Here is a 22,336-nt window from a genome sequence, read left to right on the forward strand (position 1 = left end):
CCCGATATAACGCTGACCTTGGGAGCCAAAAAATCTCACCGCATTATAGGTGAAACGCGTTATATCGAACTTGCTTTGATCCACCAGAGTGTGCAGCCCCCCGAGCACTGCTTTGCCGCGTTCTATCCGAATTCGTGTTATATCAGGTCACATTCTATCGGGGTAGAGGTGTATGTATCATACTTTGGAATGTTTCAACATCCCGTCAGGAAGGGCATTTTGAGGTGTCCCAAACCAAATGTTCCCAAATTCCATCTTGCGGGAAATTTTCAGAATTTTGACTTTGGGAGAGATGGGAAAAATGAGTCGGCGTGAGCCACTGAGTCGGCGATTTCCCCTCCCCGCCATCTGGGTAGCTTTGGATGTGAACGAGCTGGCCACTTCGTTAAGTCGGAGCCGTGCTGTGATGTGAGGGGCAGGCTAGCGAAACCGCGGAGCAGAGGGGGTCAGAAGGAGGAATCTGTGCTGTGATTCCCCGCATCCCACCGCCCCTTGCTCCGGGGAGGGGCTAACGGGGGCAGTCAGGTTCCGGTTACAAACTGCCCGTGCTGATCTTTCAGACAATCAGTCCGAGTACTCGGTGGGATCGGAAGAGGAAGACGAAGACTTCGACGAGAGGCCGGAAGGTGAGGGCCCGGGTTTGGGGGTACAACAGCTCTGTGTCAGTGGGGGGGAGACATTTAAGGCCCATTTAAGCCCCGCGTAGGCATGTCAAATTTCCAGAAATTTTGCAGGCGTGACAATTTTTTGTGGGAGGCAAAAAAACCCCGACAGAAATTTGGGGAAAAACTGAGATTCCGTCCGTTGTCTCCCGCTTGTCTAAACTTGCTCTGTTCCTTCACGGAGGAGAATGGGATGTAGTTGGCACTTAAGAAGGGAGAACTGGTGACGCTGATGAAATCAACGGGCCTAAATCCTTTTGTTTTGATTCGGCTAGAGTGAGTAGGCGCTAGATCTGCCCACCAAGGTACTTGGGTGAATTTCGGGGTTTTTTTGCCCGTTGGCAAGCAGGGGCAAAACCAAACGTTGCCAATCGAAAGCGTCCGGCGTGGGATGAGCCAAACCAGAAGGTTGTAACTTTTCCATGGACATGATCACGCGGGTGGGGAAAGCCGCTCTTCTTTCTAGCGGAAAAGCTCGGATAGCGGGCGTCCCTAAATCGTGGTTAACGAGCACGGTCCATTGGTGTTCTTGGATACGGCCAGCGTCATAGCTGTAGTGTAGACAGACCCAGCCGCTCTCTGAACGCGGCCCCTGGAAGGTGGGTGGGCTGGGCGGGAAGCTCCAAGCCCAGCATCGGAGATTTATTTTGACCACCGCCTCCCGATCTTGGGCCTGGTGTGACGGGGGGCATGATGGTGGCCCAGTTTGGGACGGGGTGGGGTCCGTGCAGCTCGGGGAGCAGTTCCAGACGTCCCCACACCAAGCACCCGGCTCCGTTCCCGGCCCCTGGCCCCGGCCACTCTGGGCTGGCGGGCAGGGGCATTTAATCGCGTTTCCTTCCGCCCACACAGGACGGCGCCAGTCCAAACGCCAGCTCCGCAATGAGAAAGACAAACCTCTGCCACCCCTGCTGGCGCGAGTTGGGGCAACATCGAGGTGAGACGCTGTCCTGGGAGCCAGGACTCCTGGGTTCTCTCCCTGGTTCTGGGAGGGGATTGGGGGCTGATGGGTTAGAGCCGGGGGGGGCTGGAAACCAGGACTCTCTCCCTGGCTCTGGGAGGGGAGTGGAGTCTAGTGGTCAGAGCGGGTGGGGCTGGGAGCCAGGACTCCTGGGTTCTCTCCCTGGCTCTGGGAGGAGATTGGGGCTAGTGGTTAGAGCAGGGGGGACGGGAACGGGACTCCTGGGTTCTCTCCATGACTCTGGGAGGGAGGGGGGTCTAGTGGTCAGAGCGGGGGGGCTGGAAGCCAGGACTCCTGGGTTTCTCTCCCCGGCTCTGGGAGGGATTGGGGCCTGATGGGTTAGAGCCGGGGGACGGAAGCCAGGACTCCTGGGTTCTCTCCCTGGCTCTGGGAGGGGAGGGGAGTCTCGTGGTCAGAGCTGGGGGGCTGGAAGCCAGGACTCCTGGGTTTTCTCCCTGGCTGTGGAGGGGAATGGGGGCTAGTGGTTAGAACAGGGGGGACGGGAAACCGGGACTCCTGGGTTCTCTCCACGACTCTGGGAGGGGAGTGGGGTCTAGTGGTCAGAGCGGGGGGGCTGGAAGCCAGGACTCCTGGGTTCTCTCCTGGCTGTGGGAGGGGAGTGGGGGCTGGTGGGTTAGAACGGGGAGGGGCTGGGAGCCAGGACTCCCCAGTTCTGGGAGTGGGGAGCAGGTGAGCTCTGGCTCTGCTAAGCAGGGCCGTATTTCTCAGCAGTGGGCCCCCGCGGGCACTTGGGCCATGGGGAGGGCGCCGGGGGGAACCGCAGAGGGCGGGGAGCTGCCCGGGGAGGGCGCTGGAGGGAACCGCAGAGGGCGGGGAGCTGCCCGGGGAGGGCCTCGGGTGTCTCTCTCTCTCACCCACGTCTGCTGTCAGGTGCTGGGGTTCAACACGCGCCAGCGCAAGGCCTTCGTGAACGCCGTCATGCGCTGGGGGATGCCGCCCCAGGACGCCTTCACCACCCAGTGGCTGGTCCGGGACCTGCGAGGCAAAACGGAGAAGGAGTTCAAGTAGGTGTAGGCGCAGGGTGCCGGCCGAGGGGAGCTCGCCTGACCGGGGAGACCCTGCTCCCCGATTCCCCCAGCCTCTCTGGGGCCCGGGGAGGGAGGGGAAGCAGGACCCCCCACCAATCCATGGGGGCTGCTTGTTCCCACTTGCCACGTGATGACGATTCTTACTCATCTGAGCGCCCGTCGCGCCGCCAGCCGTCTGCTTTCCTGGAGTGGGTGTGGGAAGGCGCCGCCCCCTCCCTCGCGCAGACGGAGATCACCCCCTCTTGGGGGCGGCCGGGCTGGGGAAATAGGGGGGTCCTGAGCTGTGGCTGTCCCCCTACCCGGAGCCGGCCTGCCACGCGGGCTCCCCGCAGGGCGCCCCTATGCAGGGCGGGATGAGAAGCGAGGTCTGATGGCAACTGGCAGGCATTCGAGGGTGGGGAGCCAGTGATTCCCCCCCCTCATCCCGTGTGTCCTAGCCCCCGCGCGTTGCTAGCAGCCAGCGGCGGGGCTGTTCTCACCGAGCTGGGGGCTCCGTGGTTCTCAGCTCCCGGTCGCCCCACTCCCCCACCCCCACAGGGCCTACGTCTCCCTCTTCATGAGGCACCTGTGCGAGCCCGGGGCGGACGGCTCGGAGACCTTCGCCGACGGCGTTCCCAGGGAGGGGCTGTCCCGACAGCAGGTCCTGACACGCATCGGCGTCATGTCGCTAGTGAAGAAGAAGGTGCGTTGCTGGTAGGGGGATTGGGGGGGTTGGGGTTGACGAGTGCGGGTGGGAGGCACGTCTGTCTGTCCATCCACCCCGCGGGGTCCCAGGACTGCGGAAAGGAGCTTGGCACTGCTGGAGCGTCAGCACGCGGCCACCGCTGGAGAGGATCCGGGGTGCGGGCTGAGCAGCCTCCAGGGAGGAGGCCTGAGCGGCGTCACCTTGGTGTATAGTGAAGCCGATCCTGGAGTGGGGGTTGGGGGGAGCTGGGAAAGGCATGATCCAGTGAATAGCCACTGCCCTTCCGCCTCTCCCATCCTGTACTGTGCCTCAGTTTCCCCTCCTGCCCTTTCATAGATTCATAGATTATAGGACTGGAAGGGACCTCGAGAGGTCATCGAGTCCAGTCCCCTGCCCGCATGGCAGGACCAAATACCTGATAGACATTTATCTAACCTACTCTTAAATATCTCCAGAGACGGAGATTCCACAACCTCCCTAGGCAATTTGTTCCAGTGTTTAACCACCCTGACAGTTAGGAACTTTTTCCTAATGTCCAACCTAGACCTCCCTTGCTGCACTTTAAACCCATTGTTTCTGGTTCTATCCTTAGAGGCTAAGGTGAACAAGTTTTCTCCCTCCTCCTTATGACACCCTTTTAGATACCTGTAAACTGCTATCATGTCCCCTCTCAGTCTTCTCTTTTCCAAACTAAACAAACCCAATTCTTTCAGCCTTCCTTCATAGGTCATGTTCTCTAGACCTTTCATCATTCTTGTTGCTCTTCTCTGGACCCTTTCCAATTTCTCCACATCTTTTTTAAAATGCGGCGCCCAGAACTGGACACAATACTCCAGCTGAGGCCTAACCAGAGCAGAGTAGAGCGGAAGAATGACTTCTCGTGTCTTGCTCACAACACACCTGTTAATACATCCCAGAATCATGTTTGCTTTTTTTGCAACAGCATCACACTGTTGACTCATATTTAGCTAGTGGTCCACTATAACCCCTAGATCCCTTTCTGCCGTACTCCTTCCTAGACAGTCTTTTCCCATTCTGTATGTGTGAAATTGATTTTTCCTTCCTTTGTTAAACTTCATCCTGTTTAACTAAGACCATTTCTCCAATTTGTCCAGATCATTTTGAATTATGACCCTGTCCTCCAAAGTAGTTGCAATCCCTCCCAGTTTGGTATCATCTGCAAACTTAATAAGCGTACTTTCTATGCCAATATCTAAGTCGTTGATGAAGATATTGAACAGAGCCGGTCCCAAAACAGACCCCTGCGGTACCCCACTCGTTACGCCTTTCCAGCAGGATTGGGAACCATTAATAACAACTCTCTGAGTACGGTTATCCAGCCAGTTATGCACCCACCTTATAGTAGCCCCGTCTAAATTGTATTTGCCTAGTTTATCGATAAGAATATCATGCGAGACCGTATCAAATGCCTTACTAAAGTCTAGGTATACCACATCCACCGCTTCACCCTTATCCACAAGGCTCGTTATCCTATCAAAGAAAGCTATCAGATTGGTTTGACATGATTTGTTCTTCACAAATCCATGCTGGCTGTTCCCTATCACCTTACCACCTTCCAAGTGTTTGCAGATGATTTCCTTAATTACTTGCTCCATTATCTTCCCTGGCACAGAAGTTAAACTAACTGGTCTGTAGTTTCCTGGGTTGTTTTTATTTCCCTTTTTATAGATGGGCACTATATTTGCCCTTTTCCAGTCTTCTGGAATCTCTCCCGTCTCCCATGACTTTCCAAAGATAATAGCTAGAGGCTCAGATACCTCCTCTATTAGCTCCTTGAGTATTCTAGGATGCATTTCATCAGGCCCGGGTGACTTGCAGGCATCTAACTTTTCTAAGTGATTTTTAACTTGTTCTTTTTTTATTTTATCCGCTAAACCTACCCCCTTCCCATTAGCATTCACTATGTTAGGCATTCCTTCAGACTTCTCGGTGAAGACCGAAACAAAGAAGTCATTAAGCATCTCTGCCATTTCCAAGTTTCCTGTTACTGTTTCTCCCTCTTCACTAAGCAGTGGGCCTACCCTGTCTTTGGTCTTCCTCTTTGTCTGTTTAAACTGTGAGCTCTCTGAGGCAAGGGCTTTTTTCTCACCATGTGTCTGACAGGCTCCCCCATTTCATTTGGGGCAGAGGAGTTGATCTCGGCAGGGGGAGGGGGGGGTCTGAGTTAGGGTTAGGGAGGGCGAACGGGGCCACAGAGGGCGGGGGGTGGCGCGCCTGGCGTGTGGGACTGACGCGGTGCCATCCTCCCCCGCAGGTGCAGGAGTTCGAGCACATCAACGGGCGGTGGAGCATGCCTGAGCTCATGCCTGACCCCAGCGCCGACTCCAAGCGCTCGTCCCGTGCCTCCTCGCCAACCATCAAGACCTCCACCACCACTCCCGAGCCCAGCTGCACCAACACGCCCTGCACCTCCAAGCCAGGTAGGGCCTGGCACCGCGGGGGCCGGATCCCGGGTATCTCCCCCCCACAGGCGGGGGAGGAGCCTGGGCCTCACCTTATCACAGGGAAGGATGAAGGGGGCGGAGCCTGGGGCCTCACCCTATCACAGAGGAGGAAGGGGGTGTAGCCTGGGTCTCACCCTATCACGGGGCGGGGAGGGGGAGGAGCCTGGGTATCACCCTATCTCGGGGCAGGGAGGGGGAGGAGCCTGTGTCTCACCCTATCACGGGGCGGGGGGAGGAGCCTGGATCTCACCCTATCACAGTGCAGGGAGGAGCCTGGGATCTCTCCCCGCCCCGGGGTCCCTGCCCCCATCCATGGGGGGTGGGTGGGCAGGGTCTCCTGGCCCCGCCCAGTTGATGCCGTCTCCTCGCAGCCACGCCAGCCCCCAGCGAGCGCGGGGACGGGACGGGGCCGCTGCCCGAGAAGGAGGAGCCGGAGAGCAAGGAGCCGGAGAAGGAACCGAAAAGCAACGAGCGGATGGAGACGGAGGTTGGTGCTCGGTGCAGATCCCGGCGCTGTCCAGTCCAGCCAGGGACCCAAAGGGAAACTGAGGCAGGGGCCTGGGGCTAAACTTCGGTAACAAGGGCACAGGGCCTTGCTCAGGGCTGATCTCCACGCTCCGCTGGCACAGCCGCCCGGGCCTCACCTCTGCTGGGCTCGGGTAGTTTCGAGATTTGCATGTTTTCCCCTTATTCCGTGGTGCGGTGACACCGAGACCCCTTTCCGCCCCCCAGAGACGACCCAGAAGAGCATTGGCCAGCGGGCAGGTCCCTGGTTCCGCAGGATAATTCCCCCGTGGCTGGAGATGGGACTAAAATCCAGGGAGGTGCCTCCCTCTGAGACTCAGTTTCCCCATCTGTGCAGGGTAATAATCCGCCCCTCGTTCCGGGGCAGATAAACGGGGATTTCTCGCAGCATTTCCACCTCCTCGAACCCGTGTCCTCTCCCTGTCAGGGTCCTGCTCTGGAGCAGCCAACACCCACCACCTCCCCCGGGGAGAAGAGCGAGCCGAAAGCGGACGAGGAAGAGCCCATGGTGCCGGGGGAGAAGGAGCCGGAGGCAGAGCCATTGGTCAAGGAGGAGAAGGAGAAGTCGGGTAACGCCCATTGGAGTCAATGGGGCCAGATCCCAGCTGGTGTCAATGGACATATATGAGGAAGGATAGATAGTGTCTATGGGGCTGGATCGATGAGTGTATGGCGATGGAGAGCATCTATGGGGTGGATGGATGTATAGCGTCTATAGGGACGGATGGAGACCCAGCGCTTCGCCTGTATGACAGATGGGGAAACCGAGGCTGGGAGAATTGCTGGGACTTGCCCGGGGAGGTTGTGGCCAAGGCGGGTCCTAACCCGATGCTTCCTTCCCGAGCTTGTCCCTGGCTGATCTTGGCTCACGGGTCTCGGTGCCATCTGGTTCCAGGTGCCGGGCCGGAAGAGCCGGTGGCGGAGAAGGCTGAGGAGAGACCTGCTGACAGCGATGAGCCCAAGGAGAAGGGGGATGGGGAAGGGTCCGAGGTGAAGAAAGGTAACTTCCTTCCACACGGCATGAACTGCCCCCGTGCAGCGCCGTCGGGCGTTAACTCTGAACCCTAATGATGGATATTTCAAAGGCCGTCCTTATTAGCTCTTTCATACACAGCCGCTGCAGGGTGTGTGGGGGGGTGAGGGGCAATGTTTGGGCCTGAGCGGTCGGTCTGTGGGCGTAGCAACTGGGGGCGTTGACTCTGACTCCTAATGATGGCCTTGTGCTTGCAGAAGAGGTGAAGGTGGAGAAGGAAGCCGGCAAGGAGCCCAAGCCGGGCAACATCAAGGAGGAGAGCAAGGCCAACGGGCGGAAGGAAGACAAGGCCGACAAGCCCCGGTTCATGTTCAACATTGCGGATGGTGGCTTCACAGGTGAGAGGCCACCCGAGAGCTGCTGGTGTGCCGGGGCTCGCAGCTGGAGAGCGGGCGCGGAGGGGGGGGGACGGTCTGTGCAGCGCCCGGCGCGATCTCGGTCCGGGGGGGTCTGGGCGGTGTGGGCACACACGCGGATCTCACGCCACCCGCCTCCCTCCCCCCCGTTTTCTCCGCAGAGCTGCACACGCTGTGGCAGAACGAGGAGCGGGCAGCCATCTCCTCCGGGAAGCTGAATGAGATCTGGCACCGTCGCCACGACTACTGGCTACTGGCTGGCATCGTGCTGTATCCTTCACCGCGGCCTGGCTCTGGGGACGGGGAATCTGAGATCGGGCAGCCCCCCACCCCCGCTGCGCGCAAATTTCAAAGTCTCTAATCGATCCCAGCATGCAATTCCCCACCCCCCGCACGCAACCCGCAAGCCATGGGATATCATTGATCCCAAAACCCAATTGTCCTGTGGAACTCCCTGCCACTGCATATTACCAATCCCAAAACCCAATTTCCCTGTGCAACTCCCTGCCACTGGATATCACCGATCCCCAAAACCCATTTTCCCTGTGGAACTCCCTGCCACTGGATATCACTGATGCCAAAACCCAATTTCCCTGTGGAACTCCCTGCCATTGAATATTACTGATCCCAAAACCCAGTTTCCCTGTGGAACTCCCCGCCACTGGATATCACTGATCCCAAAATCCCAGTTTCCCAGTGGAACTCCCCGCCACTGGATATCACTGATCCCCAAAACCAATTTCCCTGTGGAACTCCCTGCCACTGGATATCACCAATTCCCAAACCCAGTTTCCCTGTGGAACTCCCTGCCGCAGGATGCTACTTAATGCCCCAGTGCCAGGACTGATACCCGCAAGTTCCAGGGAGCCTGGTTGTTTTGAACCAGTTGCCCAGCCTGCCCGGTCTCCTCGCACCCCGGAGAGCTGCCCAGCCAAGCTTTCCTGGCACCCCCATTCCTGGCAGGTTCTCTGACGCGTCCCCGAGCCTCTCCCCTCCCGTGAGCCATCGGCAGGGTGTCTGGTTGGGAGTGGGAGGGAGAGGCGAAGGGGGCAGCCCCCGTCCGCAGCCCGGCAGGATCCTTAGCGCCCCCCCGCCCGGACCAGGCATGGCTATGCCCGCTGGCAGGACATCCAGAACGACGCCCAGTTCACCATCATCAACGAGCCCTTCAAAACCGAGGCCAACAAGGGGAATTTCCTGGAGATGAAGAACAAGTTCCTGGCCAGGAGGTTCAAGGTAGGAGCGGGAAGTGGGGAACCCCCCTGACTCCCAGAGTCAGCGGGGCTGGGCGGGCGGCAGCGCCCAGGACCGCTCTTAACAGCAGGGGCACAATGCCCCTGGGAGAGGAGAATCCTAACGTAGGACTCCTGGGTTCTCTCCCTGGCTCTGGAACAGGAGTGGGGGGCTGATGGGTTAGAGCAGCGGGGGCTGGGACCCAGGACTCCTGGGTTCTCTCCCCGGCTCTGGGAGGACAGTGGGGGCTAGTGGTTAGAGCAGTGGGGGCTGGGAGCTAGGACTCCTGGGTTCTCTCCCCGGCGCTGGGAGGGGAGTGGGGTGTAGAGGGTCAGAGCAGGACGGCTGGTGACCGTCCGTGAGCCCTGTGACCCTGTGGGTTGCGGGCGGCTCAGCTGACTCTCCTGCCCCCTTCCCCGCAGCTCCTGGAGCAGGCGCTGGTGATCGAGGAGCAGCTGCGCCGAGCCGCCTACCTGAACATGACCCAGGACCCCAGCCACCCGGCCATGGCGCTCAACACCCGCTTTGCCGAGGTCGAGTGTCTGGCCGAGAGCCACCAGCACTTGTCCAAGGAGTCCCTGGCTGGCAACAAGCCTGCCAACGCCGTACTTCACAAGGGTAAGAGGAGGGCGGGCAGGCGGGCGCGGAGAGGACGGTGTCTGTAACGTCCAAAGCATCCTCTGTACCGTGCTCTCTGAATCATTAAAGTGGGGTTGTGATCAGAAATGCCGCTGTGTTCGGTTGTCTCCTTAATCCTGCTCTGTGTATCTCTGGTGTATCCTCTGAGTATCTCTTTGTGTATCTGCTGAGTATCCCCCAAACTTCTGCTGAGTATCCCCCCAAGCATTGGCTAAGTATTTCTGGGGTATCACTCGAGTATCAGCTAAGTATCTCCGGTGTATCCCCCGAGTATCGGATGGGTATGCCTGGAGTATCTCTAGTGTATCTGATGACTATCCTCCAAGTATCTGCTGAGTATCGCTGATGTGTGCGCTGAGTATCGCTGGTGTATGCCCTGAGTATCTGCTGAGTATCGTTGGTGTGTGCCCTGAGTATCGCTGTGTGTGCCCTGAGTATTGCTGGTGTATCCTTTGAGTATCTCTTGGGTATCACTTGTGTATTTCACCCCGAGTATCATGTGAGTATCTCTGGTGTATTTCTCCCCCAAGAATTATCTCTGGTGTATTTCACCTCCCTCCCTAACCCTGAGTATCATGTGAGTGTCTCTGGTGTACTTCCTCCTGCGTATCTCTGGTGCATTACTCCACCATCACACCCCTCCCCCCCACACCTGACGGGTATCTCTGGTGTATTCCTGTCCCGAGTATCATGTGAGTATCTCTGGTGTATTCATCCTCTTGAGTATCTCTGGTACATCGGTCCCCGCTGAATATCTCCAGTGTATTTCTCCCCGAGTGTCACGGTGTATTTCTCCTCTTGAGTATCTCCAGCATATTCATCCCCTTGAGTATCTCTGGTGTATTCATCCCCCTGAATATCACCACTTGAGTATCTCTGGAGTTTTCATCCCCCTGAGAATCTCTGGAGTTTTCATCCCCCTGAGTATCTCTGGAGTATTCTTTCTCCTGAGTAATCCCCCAAGTATCTCTGGAGTATTCATCCCCCGAGTATCTCTGGAGTAATGTCCCTCTCCACTCGATGGTCTCTGGGCTGAGCCGACCTGACATGGAGGTTGGGGAGACGGGGCAGGGCCCTTCTCTGCCTCTGGCGTCCGGGCTGGCTCGGCCCTGGCGGGGTGGGGACACCGCCGGGCAGCTGGCCAGGCCCCCGCGCCCCGCCTGACGCCTCTCCCCCTCTCTCTGTCTCTCCGCGCCCCAGTGCTCAACCAGCTGGAGGAGCTGCTGAGCGACATGAAGGCCGACGTGACGCGCCTGCCGGCCACGCTGTCCCGCATCCCGCCCATCGCCGCCCGCCTCCAGATGTCCGAGCGCAGCATCCTTAGCCGCCTGGCCAACAAGGGCAACGAGACGCAGACCGCCCCGGTAACACCTGCGGGGGCTTGGCCACGGCCCCGTGGGCCCCATAATGCCTGGGCCACATCCCCATGGGCCTCATAACTACTGGGGGGGCGCTTGGCTCTGCTCCCATGGGTACCGTAATGCCTGGGGGGGGCTGGCCACACACCCATGGGTCTTGTAACAAAGGGGGGCCTTGGCCCTGGCCCCGCAGACCCCATAATGCCCTGATCCACCCCCCATGGCCCTTGGGGAGCTCACTGCCCCCCACCTTCTCTTCCAGGCCTTCCCACCGGGCCCATACGCCACCCCCCAGAGCTTCGGGGGCTCCTTCAGTGCCGGAGCCCTGCCCACGGGGGGGGCCAACTACAGCCACATGCCCGCCGGGTCCTTCATCACAGGTCAGCCCCTGTGGGTCCAGCGCATGGTGGTGGGGGCTGGGAGCCAGGACTCCTGGGTTCTCTCCCCGGCTCTGGGAGAGGAGTGGGGACTGGTGGTTTAGGGGGGGCGGGCTGGGAGCCAGGACTCCTGGGTTCTCTCCCCGGCTCTGGGAGGGGAGTGGGGGCTGGTAGGTTAGAGTGGGGGGGCGGGAGCCAGGACACCTGGGTTCTCTCCCCGGCTCTGGGACTGGAGTGGGGGCTGGTGGGTTAGAGCAGGGGGGGCTGGGAGCCAGGACTCCTGGGTTCTCTCCCTGGCTCTAGGAGAGGAGCGGTGGCTGGTGCGTTTCTCTCTTTTCACACACTCCCTCTTCCCCACAGCCGCCACCAACGGCCCCCCGGTGCTGGTGAAGAGGGAGCGGGACGCCGAGCCCCTGGAGAAAAAGGAGCCCCGGGCCGGCGAGGTGATCTGTATCGACGACTGAGGGGGACCCCTCCCCTCCCCTCCCGCGGGCAAGGGGCAGCCCCCTCCCCCCCTCTCTCTTTCCCCAGGGGAGGGGGGCACTAAACCTGCCTTGCCCCTGCTCTGTCCAAATGGGACCCCCCTCCCCCCCACCTCCTGGGGGGTGGGTACGTAGCCTGGGCGGGTGATGGGGGGGGTCCTGCGCTCGGACCCCCGCCCTGCCGGCTACTCTATAAATATGAATATATATATATATATATATATACACACATACTGTATGGGGTGCCCACCGCCAGCCCCTCCCCTCAGCACCCCACTGTGGGGGCAGCCCCGCCCCCAGCCTGGGAAGATCACCCCCCCATCCCAAAGCGGGGCAGGGGGGCAGTTCTACCTCGCTGCGGTCTGGCTTGGAGGGGGCTGGGCGGGTGGGAGCGCGCCGGGAGTCACTCCGGATTGTCGCCAGTTCGCATCACTTCTTGTTTAAACTGCGCGGAATAAAGGCACCGTTTCCTTGGCTACGTGACCCCGCCTCCGGCTGTGTTTGGGGGCGGGACGGGGGTTTCCCTACCCCCGTAGCCGGGCAGGGCCCCGTGCCCCCACAGCGGGAAGCCGCTCCCCAAAGACCTCCCCAGCCCGCCGCTCCTCTTGGCATTGCCACATGCCCGTCCCTGCACGTTCGTCTGTCCCCACGGACCTGTCCATCCCCTCACACCCACCTGTTCCTGTCTGTCACTGCACGTCCACCTGTCCATCCCCTCACGCCTGCCTGTTCCTGCCTGTCTCCACGCACCTGCCTGTCCATCCCCTCACTCCTGCCTGTCCGTCCGTGCTCATCCGCCTGTCACCCGCAGCTGTCCGTCCCTGTATAGGTCCCTGCTCGTCCGCCTGTCCCCGCACACCTGTCCAACCCCAGGTGCCCATCTGGCTGTCCCCCTGCACCCATGTATCCGTTCCCAGGCATCCTCTCTACCCGTCTCTGTCCATCCGTCCCACACAGCCCCATCTGTCCCCACGCCCCCCCCCCCTTCGCGCTCTCTGTCCAGTCCCCCCGCCCCCCTCGCTGCTCCCCCACACTCATCTTTCTCCCCTGCCCCACATAGCCGGTCTCGCAGCGGCTCCGGGCAGCCGCATTCAATAACTGTTTCCTGAGGCGGCCAGGGCTGAATCTGGCAAGCCCGCCCGGTCAATGCTGCCGTCAGCGCCGAATCGACCCCGGAGTAGCAGGGAAAGGCCAGTGTGTGGGCAGCAGCTGGCGGCCCCATCATGGCAAACCGGGCGCGGGACTCACTGAACAAAGCGGGCACAGGCGGAGGCTGGGACTCCGGGCCTGCTCCCGCCTGGTCGCACGACAAGGGGGGGCGGTATAATGTCCCCGCGGGCGAGGCCGAGAGGAACCAGGGCTGCCGGCCCAGCCCGTGGCACAGAGGGGGCTGGGCCCCGGGCCGCTGAACAGCATCTGGGCGTTGGCCCCGTCTGCAGCAGGGGCGAGCAGCCGACCGGGCCCTGGGGAAATGGGGCAGGCGCCAGATACGAGCCCCCCGACGGTGAGGGGACGGGGGTACAGGTGTGAGGGCCTTACTGGAGAGGCAACCTCAGGTGTGAACGGCAGGACAGCTGGGTGAAAGCAGGGGGCAGTGGGAGCCAGGATTCCTGGGTTCTCTCCCCGGCTCTGGGAGGGGAGTGGGGGCTGGTGGGTTAGAGCAGGGGGGGCTGGTAGCCAGGACTCCTGGGTTCTCTCCCTGGCTCTGGGAGGGGAGTGGGGGCTGGTGGGTCAGAGCAGGGAGCCAGGACGCCTGGGTTCTCTCCCTGGCTGGAAGGGACCCACGTGGTGCTCTAGTCCCACACCCCAAGCTTGAAGACCTGCCCCACACCCGGGGACGGGGCCAGCGCCAGAGATGGCAGGCAGCAGTTAGCAGCAGGTGCGCTGTGAGGAGACAGGAGCGGTGCAGTCGAAGTTGGGGGGCAGCGAGGTGCTGGTTGTGGGCATGGGCCAGGTGGGGCTGGGGGTTGGCGAAAGGGAAGAGCCCCCCCGCCTGCTGGATTGAGGGGGCCTAGTTCCCTTGGGGAATGGGGCCCCTGCCAGGAACCATGAGCTGCTAGCGGAGCGGGGAGAGGGGAGAAACACCCGGCCCCCCGGCTTTGCTCCTGGCTGGAAAGACAGAGCCAGGTGGGGAAACTGAGGCAAGGTTTGTTCGAGCCCAGCCCAGCGGAACCGTGACCCAGGGGGACACGTGACCTCCAGCCCCGCCCCACAGAGAACATGGACATCACGGCCTGAGCTCTGCGCCTGGTTTATTGCTTTGGTGCACAGCTGCGGGGCGCTGGAGCCAGGCCCAAGCCTGGACCCTACAACCAGCCCCACGCCCCCTTGGTAAAGCCAGCAGGAGACGCCTGTAGGCAAGTCCCAGGTTCAAGCCCAGCGAGACGGCCCCCTCTGCCAATCGGGAGCAGGTTTGGCAAAGTGGGCGGGGCCTCCTGTGGGCCACGCTTAGTTTGCGTCCAATCAGAATCTGGTTTGTAAGAGTGGGCGGGGCCTCCCACTGGTCCTGCACCCCGTTGGTTGGCTCTGTAATGACATCATGGCCTGGCGTAGCTTTCATACGTGACATCAAGGCCTGCGAGCAGCCAAGCCCATTGGCGGACGTCACTTCCTGCTGGAGTCCCGTAGCATGACGTCACTTCCTGCAGGACCCCGAGCGGCTGGGTTGGGTCCAATGTCATCACAGCCTGCTGTAGAATGACATCACTTCCTTCTGGACCCGAGGCGGACGGATTGGGCCTCGTGACATCACTACCGGCTGGACCCAACCCAGACCAATCACGGCTGCACTGGCCCCTTCCACGGGACATCCTGTCCCTCCGGCCTCCTTGTGTCCACCCCGCACCGTCATCTCCTGGGGGGGGGCAGCCCCATCCCCCCTTGAACACAGAGCCGGAGGGCAGCCGCAGGACTCCTGGGTTCTTTCCCCCTCACTCCAGCTGGGGTTGGCCGCAGGACTCCTGGGTTCTTCCTCAGTCCACCTTCACCACCTCCTCCAGCTCGCGGTACTGGAGGAGGAAGTAGGGGTAGCACTGGTCGTTGTCGAAGACAACGTAGATCTGGGGGTCGCTCAGGCTGTCCACGCACGAGTCATACAGGTCGCTGGCTGGGTCGCTGGGGTCCAGGGGCGGGGGCCGGCGCAGGGCCGGCTGCCCCAGGGCCGAGCGCCCCACCAGCACCTTGCAGAGGAAGACGTGGCGCAGGCCGGCTTCGGCCGGGGGCGCGTAGCGGTGGGAGTAGCTGGCCCGGCGGGCGAAGTAGCTGCCCTGCCCGTAGATGGCGGCGTGTTTCCCTGACAGACGGGGGTCCAGGTTGTGTTTGCAGATGGCCGGCACCGCGCCCGCCGCTGTCCCGTGGAAGAGGTGACGCTCGTTCCGCAGCCGCTGCTCCGGGGACATCTGCCGGCTCATGTGGCTCTGCTTCCTGCAGGGGAAGACACCGGACTCCTGGGTTCTCGCCCCGGCTCTGGGAGGGGAGTGGGGGCTGGTGGTTAGAGCTGGGCACCCTTCCATTTGTCCCTGTCGCACAGGAAGAGGTTGGACGAGCCCAGGAGATGCCCAGGGGGGAGAGGTTAGGGGATGCTGGTTGCTGGAACTAGAGCTGGCGGGTGTGGGGGCGCAGGGCTGGGAGGGGCACTCACCACTTGTCCCTGTCCCAGGGTGGGGAGCTAGGGGGGCCTGGGCACAGGGGATAGAGCTGGGGGGCGCACAGGGGATAGCGCTGGGGGGTGCTGGATGCAGGAGTTAGAGCTGGGGGGTGCAGGGCACACAGCGGGGCACTCACTGCTTGTACTTGTCCCAGGGTGAGGGGCTGGGGGGTGCAGGGCACACGGGGGCGCAGGGGATGTGGGGCGCAGGAGTTAGACCTGGGGGGTGCAGGGGGGCACTCACCGCTTGTATTTGTCCCACAGGAAGGGGTTCTGCACCCGCCAGACCCGCTCCAGGCGGTACCGTGCCTCGGGCAGGCTCTTGTGGAAGAGCCCGTAGATGAGGCGGAAGCCGCGCTCCTCCACCGCCACCGGCGCCTGGTGCCAGTCCTGCCCGGGGGCCAGCGGCACCCAGGTCTCGGGGTAGGGCTGCGCCGGGGGGGGGCCCGGGGCTGGCGGGGGGCCCAGGTACAGGCTGCCGGAGAGCGTCCTGCGGGGGCAAGGCAGGGGGTCAGGGGGCCGGGAGCAGAGCTCGGGGGGAGGGGAGGTGTGTCGCGGCGGGATGGGGAGGGGGAGTTACCGTAGCTCCGGCAGCAGCAGGGCGGGGGCGCGGAAGACGGGCCGGGCCCGCAGGGGGCGCAGGGTGCCCGTAGCCAGGTTGCGCTGGTAGCCGGCCTGCAGGTTAAGCTGGTAGCTGTGCTCGGCCGTGCTGCACAGCGCCTCCTGCTGCCCGCTCCACAGCGCCGCCTCAATGCTCTCCGTGAAGGGCTGGGGGCAGAGAGAGGAGGGGTCAGCGCCGGCGAGAGAACCCAGGAGTCCTGGCTCCCAGCCCCCCCGCTCTGACCCACCTGCCCCCACTCCCGTCCCAGAGCTGGGGAGAGACCCCAGGAGTCCGGGCTCCCTGCCCCTGCTGCGGGGAGGGAACCCCGGCGTCCAGCGCACCTGGCTGTATGGTTCCCAGCCGCTGAGCGCTCGCCAGTAGTAGACGTGGGTGGTGCCGAAGGGGGAGCCCGGCGCGGACGAGGTGCCGAGGCGCCGGACCCGGCTGAAGCGGGGGCTGTTCCACACCTGCATGGCCACCAGGTCGATGTCGAAGGCGACCCCCCTGCCGGGCCAAGGGGAGACGGGGGTCAGTGGGGGCTGCCCCCCATCCCTGGGGGGGGGAGACACTGCCGGGGCATGGACCGACCTGCCCATCACCCCCAACTGCCCCCCAATACCCGCTCACTGCCCTCTAAACAGCCAGTGCCTTCACACCCCAAAACACTACCCCGCTGCCCCTAGTCCCACTGCCCCCCCATTCACCCCACACCGCCACCCCCAGACCCTGCCCCACTGCCCCCATTCCCCCCACACCACCAGCCCTGCCACTCTCAAACCCTGCCCCTCATTTCCCCCACACTGCCACCCCCACACCCCAGACCCTGCCCCACTGCCCCCTCATTCCCCCACCTCCAGCCCCCATCCCAAACACTGCCCCTCTTCCCCCACACCCCCAAACCCTGCCCTACTGCCCCCCATTATTCCCGCACTGCCAGCCTCCCCACCCCTCAAAATCTGCCCCACTGCTCCCCATTCCTCCCACTGCCTGCCCCCTACACCCTCAGACCCTGCCCCACTGCCCCCTATTGCCCCCAAACCACCAGCCCCCCTATGCCCCAAAACACTGCCCCCCACACCCAGAACCGGGGCGAAAACCCAGGTTCCTGGCTCCTTTGCCCTGCTGCGCACTCACTGGTAGGAGGCCCGCACAAGGGTGCGCTCGGGGTCGCTGTAGAGCCGCTCCAGCGTCTCGTGGGCCTCGGGCCCGACGCTCAGCCAGCCAGGCGGGAGGCTGGCCGTCTGCCACAGCTGCCAGTGGTAGGGCAGCAGGGTGTGGTGCTGGGGGCAGCAGGCCCCAGAGAAGCAGCAGCCCAGGAGGAAGAGGGGGCAGATCTCCACCCCGTCTTCGAGGTGGGTGTGGTACTCCAGCTGGGCCACGATCTCCAGCAGGTGGTCCAAGGTCAGCTCCTCGCACCCAGGCCCGGCCTCAGGGGCCAGCTCCGGAGCCGCCTCCGCCTCCCACAGCGCCAGCTCCACTCGCTCCCCGTAGGGGTCGCCAGCGGGGGGCGCCGGGGAGGGCAGGCTGGGGGCTGCGGCGGCCCCAGCCGGCTCTGGGGGACGGTGGCGGAGCAGCTGTGCCTGGGCCTTGATCTTCAGCGCAACGGGAAGGCGGAACGCCAAACGGCGGGAGCGTTTGAGGCGAGCGAGCCGGGCGTACGGCGGGGCCGCGGGGGCATCACTGCCGGCCGCCATGGGGCGCCTCGACGCAGCCCGATCCTCCAGGGGAGAGCTGGAAAACAGGGAGACAGAGAAGGACTAGTGGTTAGTGCTGGGGGACAGAACCCAGGAGTCCTGGCTCCCACCCACCCCCTGCTTTAACCACTAGTCCCCCAGCTGGGGAGAGAACCCAGGGATCCTGGCTCCCACCCACCCCCTGCTTTAACCACTAGTCCCCCAGCTGGGGAGAGAACCCAGGAGTCCTGGCTCCCACCCACCCCCTGCTTTAACCACTAGTCCCCCAGCTGGGGCGAGAACCCAGGGGTCCTGGCTCCCACCCACCCCCTGCTTTAACCACTAGTCCCCACTCCCCTCCCAGAGCTGGGGAGAGAACCCAGGAGTCCTGGCTCCTAGCTACGATTCAGTCGATGCTGGTTGCTGGCAGAGCCGGGATGCTGAACAAGATGGGCCTGATCCGGTGTGACGACTCCCCCACCCCAGCTCCAGGGCTAACGAGGGTCTGTTTGAGAGGGGGGGGATTTGGGACTGATGTCTAGAGCTGGGGTAAATCCCGTGTTTTAGGAAGAGATCAGAGACAAAGAAACCTCCCCCATCCTGGAAGAGAAAGGCCCATCCGGAGACAACGAAATCGGTTGTGAATTTGTGGTAGTTACACCCCATATTTCGTCTCGGTGTGTCGGGGGGGAAGGGAACTGTTCTGACATTTTTCTCACAAAACCATCCCGGCTTGAAGCTACTTTGGGTTTCCAAACTTTTAAATCAAAGTGGGGACTTTTTTCCTCCCCAAAACACGTTTCCGGTTACAATGGAAAGTTTCTTTCAACGCCTCGAATCACAGACGCTTTCCTGCTTCTGGTCCCACCTGAAATTTTAGGTCGGCGTCTCGAAAAGGCCGGTGCGGCAGAAATCTAAAAAAACCCCAAGCCGATCCCTTTTCTGGCGTCCTGTGTGTCTGATCCCCGGTGATCCAGTCACCTGCCGGCTTATCCTCGCTCAGCTGAAGAGGGCTGATAAGTTTTGCCGCGTTCTTTTGAATCCTCGATGCTCTTCCCACATATTTTGCCGACTTGCTCAACACTTAAAGTGTGGCCATGTTGGTCAAGGGTAGGAAAAAAACACCACTTGAGCAGCACAGCTATGCTGACCAAAAGCCAACAGAAGATAAACAGCATTTGTACGTCGGTTGAAAGCATTTGGAGTTAAAGAAACAAACTTTTTTTTGGGGGGGGGGGGAGTTTTTGGTGAACTGGAGAGTAAATCGGCACGAGTAAAAATTGTTTAAATTTTGAGGGTTTTATTAAAAAAAAAGGTTTTGGCAAATGTGAAAAAAATTAAATGCCCAGAAAAGCCCAACCTAGAGCAGTTTCAAATAGATCTTCATTTTGTGTTTAATGTTTGGGCAATTTTTCAACCGCCTACGATGCTGACCAAAAGTCGATCGGAATAAATGTCAACGCAACAAAAATGTTTGGGCCATTGTTAAACAAAAAACACAAGGTCATTGCGAACCAAACGCCGGATTTCAATCGTTTTTAACAGGTTTTGGCGATTTTTAAACATGTCCCGTGGAAGGAAATTCGAAGCGTCCTTTTGATCCTTTCTGCCCCCAAAAGAAATATCAAGCCAGTTTTGACTTTTTTAGAAGCTTTTTGCCCCCAGCGGGACAGTTCGGCAAAACCACCGAGAACTGGCGAGATACGTCGCTGTGTTTTTCGCTGCGGTGGGGAGCTCGGAGTTTAAGTTTCGCACCAGAACTGAGACACAGTTTCCTCATCGCACCAGGGCCAAATCCAGAGGTAAAAAAAAAATCACCTCTCTGTTCCTCCTCCGGACGTATCGTTTTCCTTCATTGAGGACCAAGCCCAGGCAGTGTGTTCCCCCTGCCCTCCCCAGAATCAGCAACCCTGAGGATGGGGGTCACCGATCCATTGCATTTTGCAGCCCCCCATGTGGGGGGAGGAGCTGGGATATGAGCTACTGGCCCCAGATCAGCCCCGAGAAAACAGGCCCCATCCCCCGGCACCCCCAGGAAGCTGAAAGTGTCACAGCAAATGGGTCTTGTGATTCAGCACTTCCCAGTTATTGCCAGGCAGGGCTGGAAATAGCTGGAATGGAACCCAGGAGTCCTGGCTCCAAACCCCCACCCTCTGCTCTAACCACCCCTCCTAGAGCCGGAGAGAGAACCCAGGAGTCCTGGCTCCCAGCCCCCCTGCTCTAACCCACCAGACCCTGCTCCTCTCCTCCACCCAGGGCGTTTGTTAGTGTAGGGTCTCGCCCTGGCTCCCGTGGGCCACCTCCAGAGCAGGCCAATGGGCCCAGGACTGACATCAGACACACCCCACCCCCAACAAGAAGATATGGGGGGGTACAGATATCATCCCCCAGATCCATTCCACTACTTACGGAGATGGCTCCATAATGGGGGTATTTTAGGGGGCTGGGGAAAGCAATATACGACCTGTTTGGGGGCAGGAGGTGGGAGCCAGGACTCCTGGGTTCTCTCCCCGGCTCGGGGAGGGGAGTCTAGCGGTTAGAGCAGGGGAGGGCTGGGAGCCCGGCCTACTGATTCATAAACAAACAGTCTCGAAACTGTCAAGCCCCCCCCCCCCCCTCTCGACAGCTGGGAAATGAATCATGAGGTCTGCTCTCGGGAAAACGCTCAGGCCTGTGTTCACAAGAAGTGGGGGTTGTTTTTTAAAGGGTCAAAACCCCAAACAAATCTTTGTAGCGGAGCGTTGTTCCGAGATTTGAGCCCCGCTTCCCTGCTGCAAGTCTCTGCCCTCCCCCATGCTGTGCCTCAGTTTCCCCCCCCCCCCCCCAATCCCAGCCTGACACCCTCGGAGCTCTGCGGATGAAAAGTGTGGGTCCAGCTTAGGGTTTCGCGACTCAGGGGGGCCGGATCAAATGGGGGAAAGGTGGAGGGGGTAATTCAGTGACACCCCCTCCCCCTTTCAACTGGGTTTGCACAGCTGCAGGGAGTGGGAGGGGCAGGGACGGGAGACACCTAATTGAGGCAAGGTCTGGAAATATCACCCCACCCCTCCCCGGGTCACAGCTCGATCAGCAGCCCCAGCCGGGGGGGGCGGAAGCGGATCTCGGAAGAAAGCAGCTGGGTTTTTACAGAAAAACACACAGACGGGAGGGAAGAGGAAATAGTGGTGCAGAGAGATCAGAGTGCATGGGGCGGGGAGAGAACCCAGGAGTGCTGGTTCTCAACCCCCCACCCCACCCTAACCCACTCCACCCCACTCCACTCTCCTCCCAGAGCCGGGGAGAGAACCCAGGAGTCCTGGTTACCAACCCCCCACCCTGCTCCCCTCCCAGAGCCGGGGAGAGAACCCAGGAGTCCTGGCTCCCAGTCCCCCCGCTCTAACCCACCGGCCCCCACTCCCCTCCCAGAGCCGGGGAGAGAACCCAGGAGTCCTGGCTCCCAGCCCCCCCTGCTCTGACCCACCAGCCCCCACTCCCCTCCCAGAACCGGGGAGAGAACCCAGGAGTCCTGGCTCCCAGCTTTCCGGAAACCATCCACTCTCACCTCATCGCATCCGTTCTCAGCCCAGACCCGCCCCAATACCTCAGCTCCCCGCAGCCAAACAGAGCAGGAACACCCTCCCACCGCAAAACAAAGCCATCAACACCCTTTGGGGGCTGCACCCCCCCCCCACTCACCCCCTCTGCAGCCAGCTCCGCCTTCACAGCAGCCGGGGCTCCGCACCCCACCTGTCTTCGATCAGCGTCCAACTGCAGGGGGGGGGGACGTCTATTGCTTGTAGTTTTTCCCCTCTTCTCTTCTATTTTTTTTGGGGGGGGCGCTGCCCAGGCTGCCTGGCCCTGAGCTGATGGGGGCTCAGGCGTTGGGAGAAGCCAGACACAACCACGATCCAAAAAAACAAAAAGCGACCCAAACAATAACAAAACTTACTATTGTAAGTTTCACTTCTCTCTCCCCCCCTCCCCCCCGGGGCTCGCAGCTCTGAGCAATGGGCCAGTCCCCATCACAGCCAACTTCTCGCAACTTGCTGAAAAGTGCCTTCAGTTCCCCCCTTTTACCCCCGGCACTTCCTGGTCTCCTCCCCCGGCTGGCCAGCACTTGACCTGAGTCATGGTGAGCAGAAACCTCGCTGGCTCCTCCCAAGCAGCAGACTTCGGGGCTGGGCAGCCAGCCAGGCTTTCGCTTTCCTTTTCTCAGCACATGGGGAGGAGAAGGCAGAAGAGGCCTGAGTGGGCTTAAATTAAAAAGAAATTGAGACGATGACTGATTTGGAGGTGTGCATGAGTGTGTGTCAATTTCCCCTCCAAAGAAAGAGGTGGATTTAGTTTTGATTTAGTGAGAGGATCAATTTGGGGTCAAACTGACTATGTGCCAATTTAGAGCTACTTAACAATAACTCAGCGGATCACAGATTCCTGGCGTGGATTTCACTAGAATGAAATGTGCACATTTAAATTTAATTTAAAAACAATTGAGACAAATCACTGCTATTTTGGGTCAACATCACTCAAATTTAGATGTACAGTAATTGAGATGAAACCTGAGTCTTTGGGTCAATTTCACTGGAGGGAAATGAGCGAGTTTAGTTTTAAT

General features: G+C 60.6%; 2 protein-coding genes across 6 annotated transcripts in view; one reads left to right on the forward strand and one right to left on the reverse strand.

Moving 5' to 3' along the window:
* Nucleotides 1-12,308, forward strand: part of CHD3 (chromodomain helicase DNA binding protein 3) — a 57,185-nt gene extending 44,877 nt beyond the window's left edge. The window contains exons 23-35 of the mRNA XM_065570208.1: nt 2,644-2,648; nt 3,210-3,354; nt 5,633-5,798; nt 6,194-6,309; nt 6,775-6,916; nt 7,192-7,347; nt 7,578-7,718; nt 7,898-8,006; nt 8,840-8,972; nt 9,392-9,587; nt 10,809-10,972; nt 11,229-11,346; nt 11,704-12,308. Coding sequence (XP_065426280.1) covers nt 2,644-2,648; nt 3,210-3,354; nt 5,633-5,798; nt 6,194-6,309; nt 6,775-6,916; nt 7,192-7,347; nt 7,578-7,718; nt 7,898-8,006; nt 8,840-8,972; nt 9,392-9,587; nt 10,809-10,972; nt 11,229-11,346; nt 11,704-11,807 — 1,695 coding nt within the window. The 3' untranslated portion in view covers nt 11,808-12,308. The remainder of the gene's footprint in view (nt 1-2,643; nt 2,649-3,209; nt 3,355-5,632; nt 5,799-6,193; nt 6,310-6,774; nt 6,917-7,191; nt 7,348-7,577; nt 7,719-7,897; nt 8,007-8,839; nt 8,973-9,391; nt 9,588-10,808; nt 10,973-11,228; nt 11,347-11,703) is intronic.
* A 1,751-nt stretch (nt 12,309-14,059) lies between these two features.
* Nucleotides 14,060-22,013, reverse strand: LOC101935004 (protein mono-ADP-ribosyltransferase TIPARP-like). 5 transcript variants are annotated; one of them, XM_042843827.2, is made up of 6 exons: nt 21,421-22,013; nt 17,207-17,803; nt 16,414-16,576; nt 16,052-16,239; nt 15,716-15,961; nt 14,060-15,290 (listed from the first exon to the last, which is right to left on the reverse strand). In XM_042843827.2, the coding sequence occupies exons 2-6, from the start codon at nt 17,764-17,766 to the stop codon at nt 14,798-14,800; spliced, it is 1,650 nt and encodes a 549-aa protein (XP_042699761.2). In that variant the 5' UTR covers nt 17,767-17,803; nt 21,421-22,013; the 3' UTR covers nt 14,060-14,797. The 5 variants fall into 5 exon arrangements, with proteins under 5 accessions (XP_042699761.2, XP_023968390.2, XP_065426274.1 ...); XM_024112622.3 differs by having other exon boundaries at nt 14,060-15,248; nt 21,421-21,975; XM_065570202.1 differs by lacking the exon at nt 21,421-22,013 and adding an exon at nt 18,614-20,988.
* Between the last annotated feature and the right edge of the window lie 323 nt (nt 22,014-22,336).

The sequence above is a fragment of the Chrysemys picta genome, chromosome 16 (genome assembly GCF_011386835.1).
Source record: "Chrysemys picta bellii isolate R12L10 chromosome 16, ASM1138683v2, whole genome shotgun sequence".
Lineage (NCBI taxonomy): Eukaryota > Metazoa > Chordata > Testudines > Emydidae > Chrysemys > Chrysemys picta.

Coding starts and splice junctions, on each gene's coding strand:
- LOC101935004 (XM_042843827.2), bottom strand. CDS start 17,766: ATGGCGGCCGGCAGTGATGCCCCCGCGGCCCCGCCGTACGCCCGGCTC. Junction 16,577..17,206: donor CTTGTGCGGGCCTCCTACCA/GTGAGTGCGCAG, acceptor TTGGCCCGGCAG/GGGGGTCGCCTTCGACATCG. Junction 15,962..16,051: donor CTGCTGCTGCCGGAGCTACG/GTAACTCCCCCT, acceptor TTGCCCCCGCAG/GACGCTCTCCGGCAGCCTGT.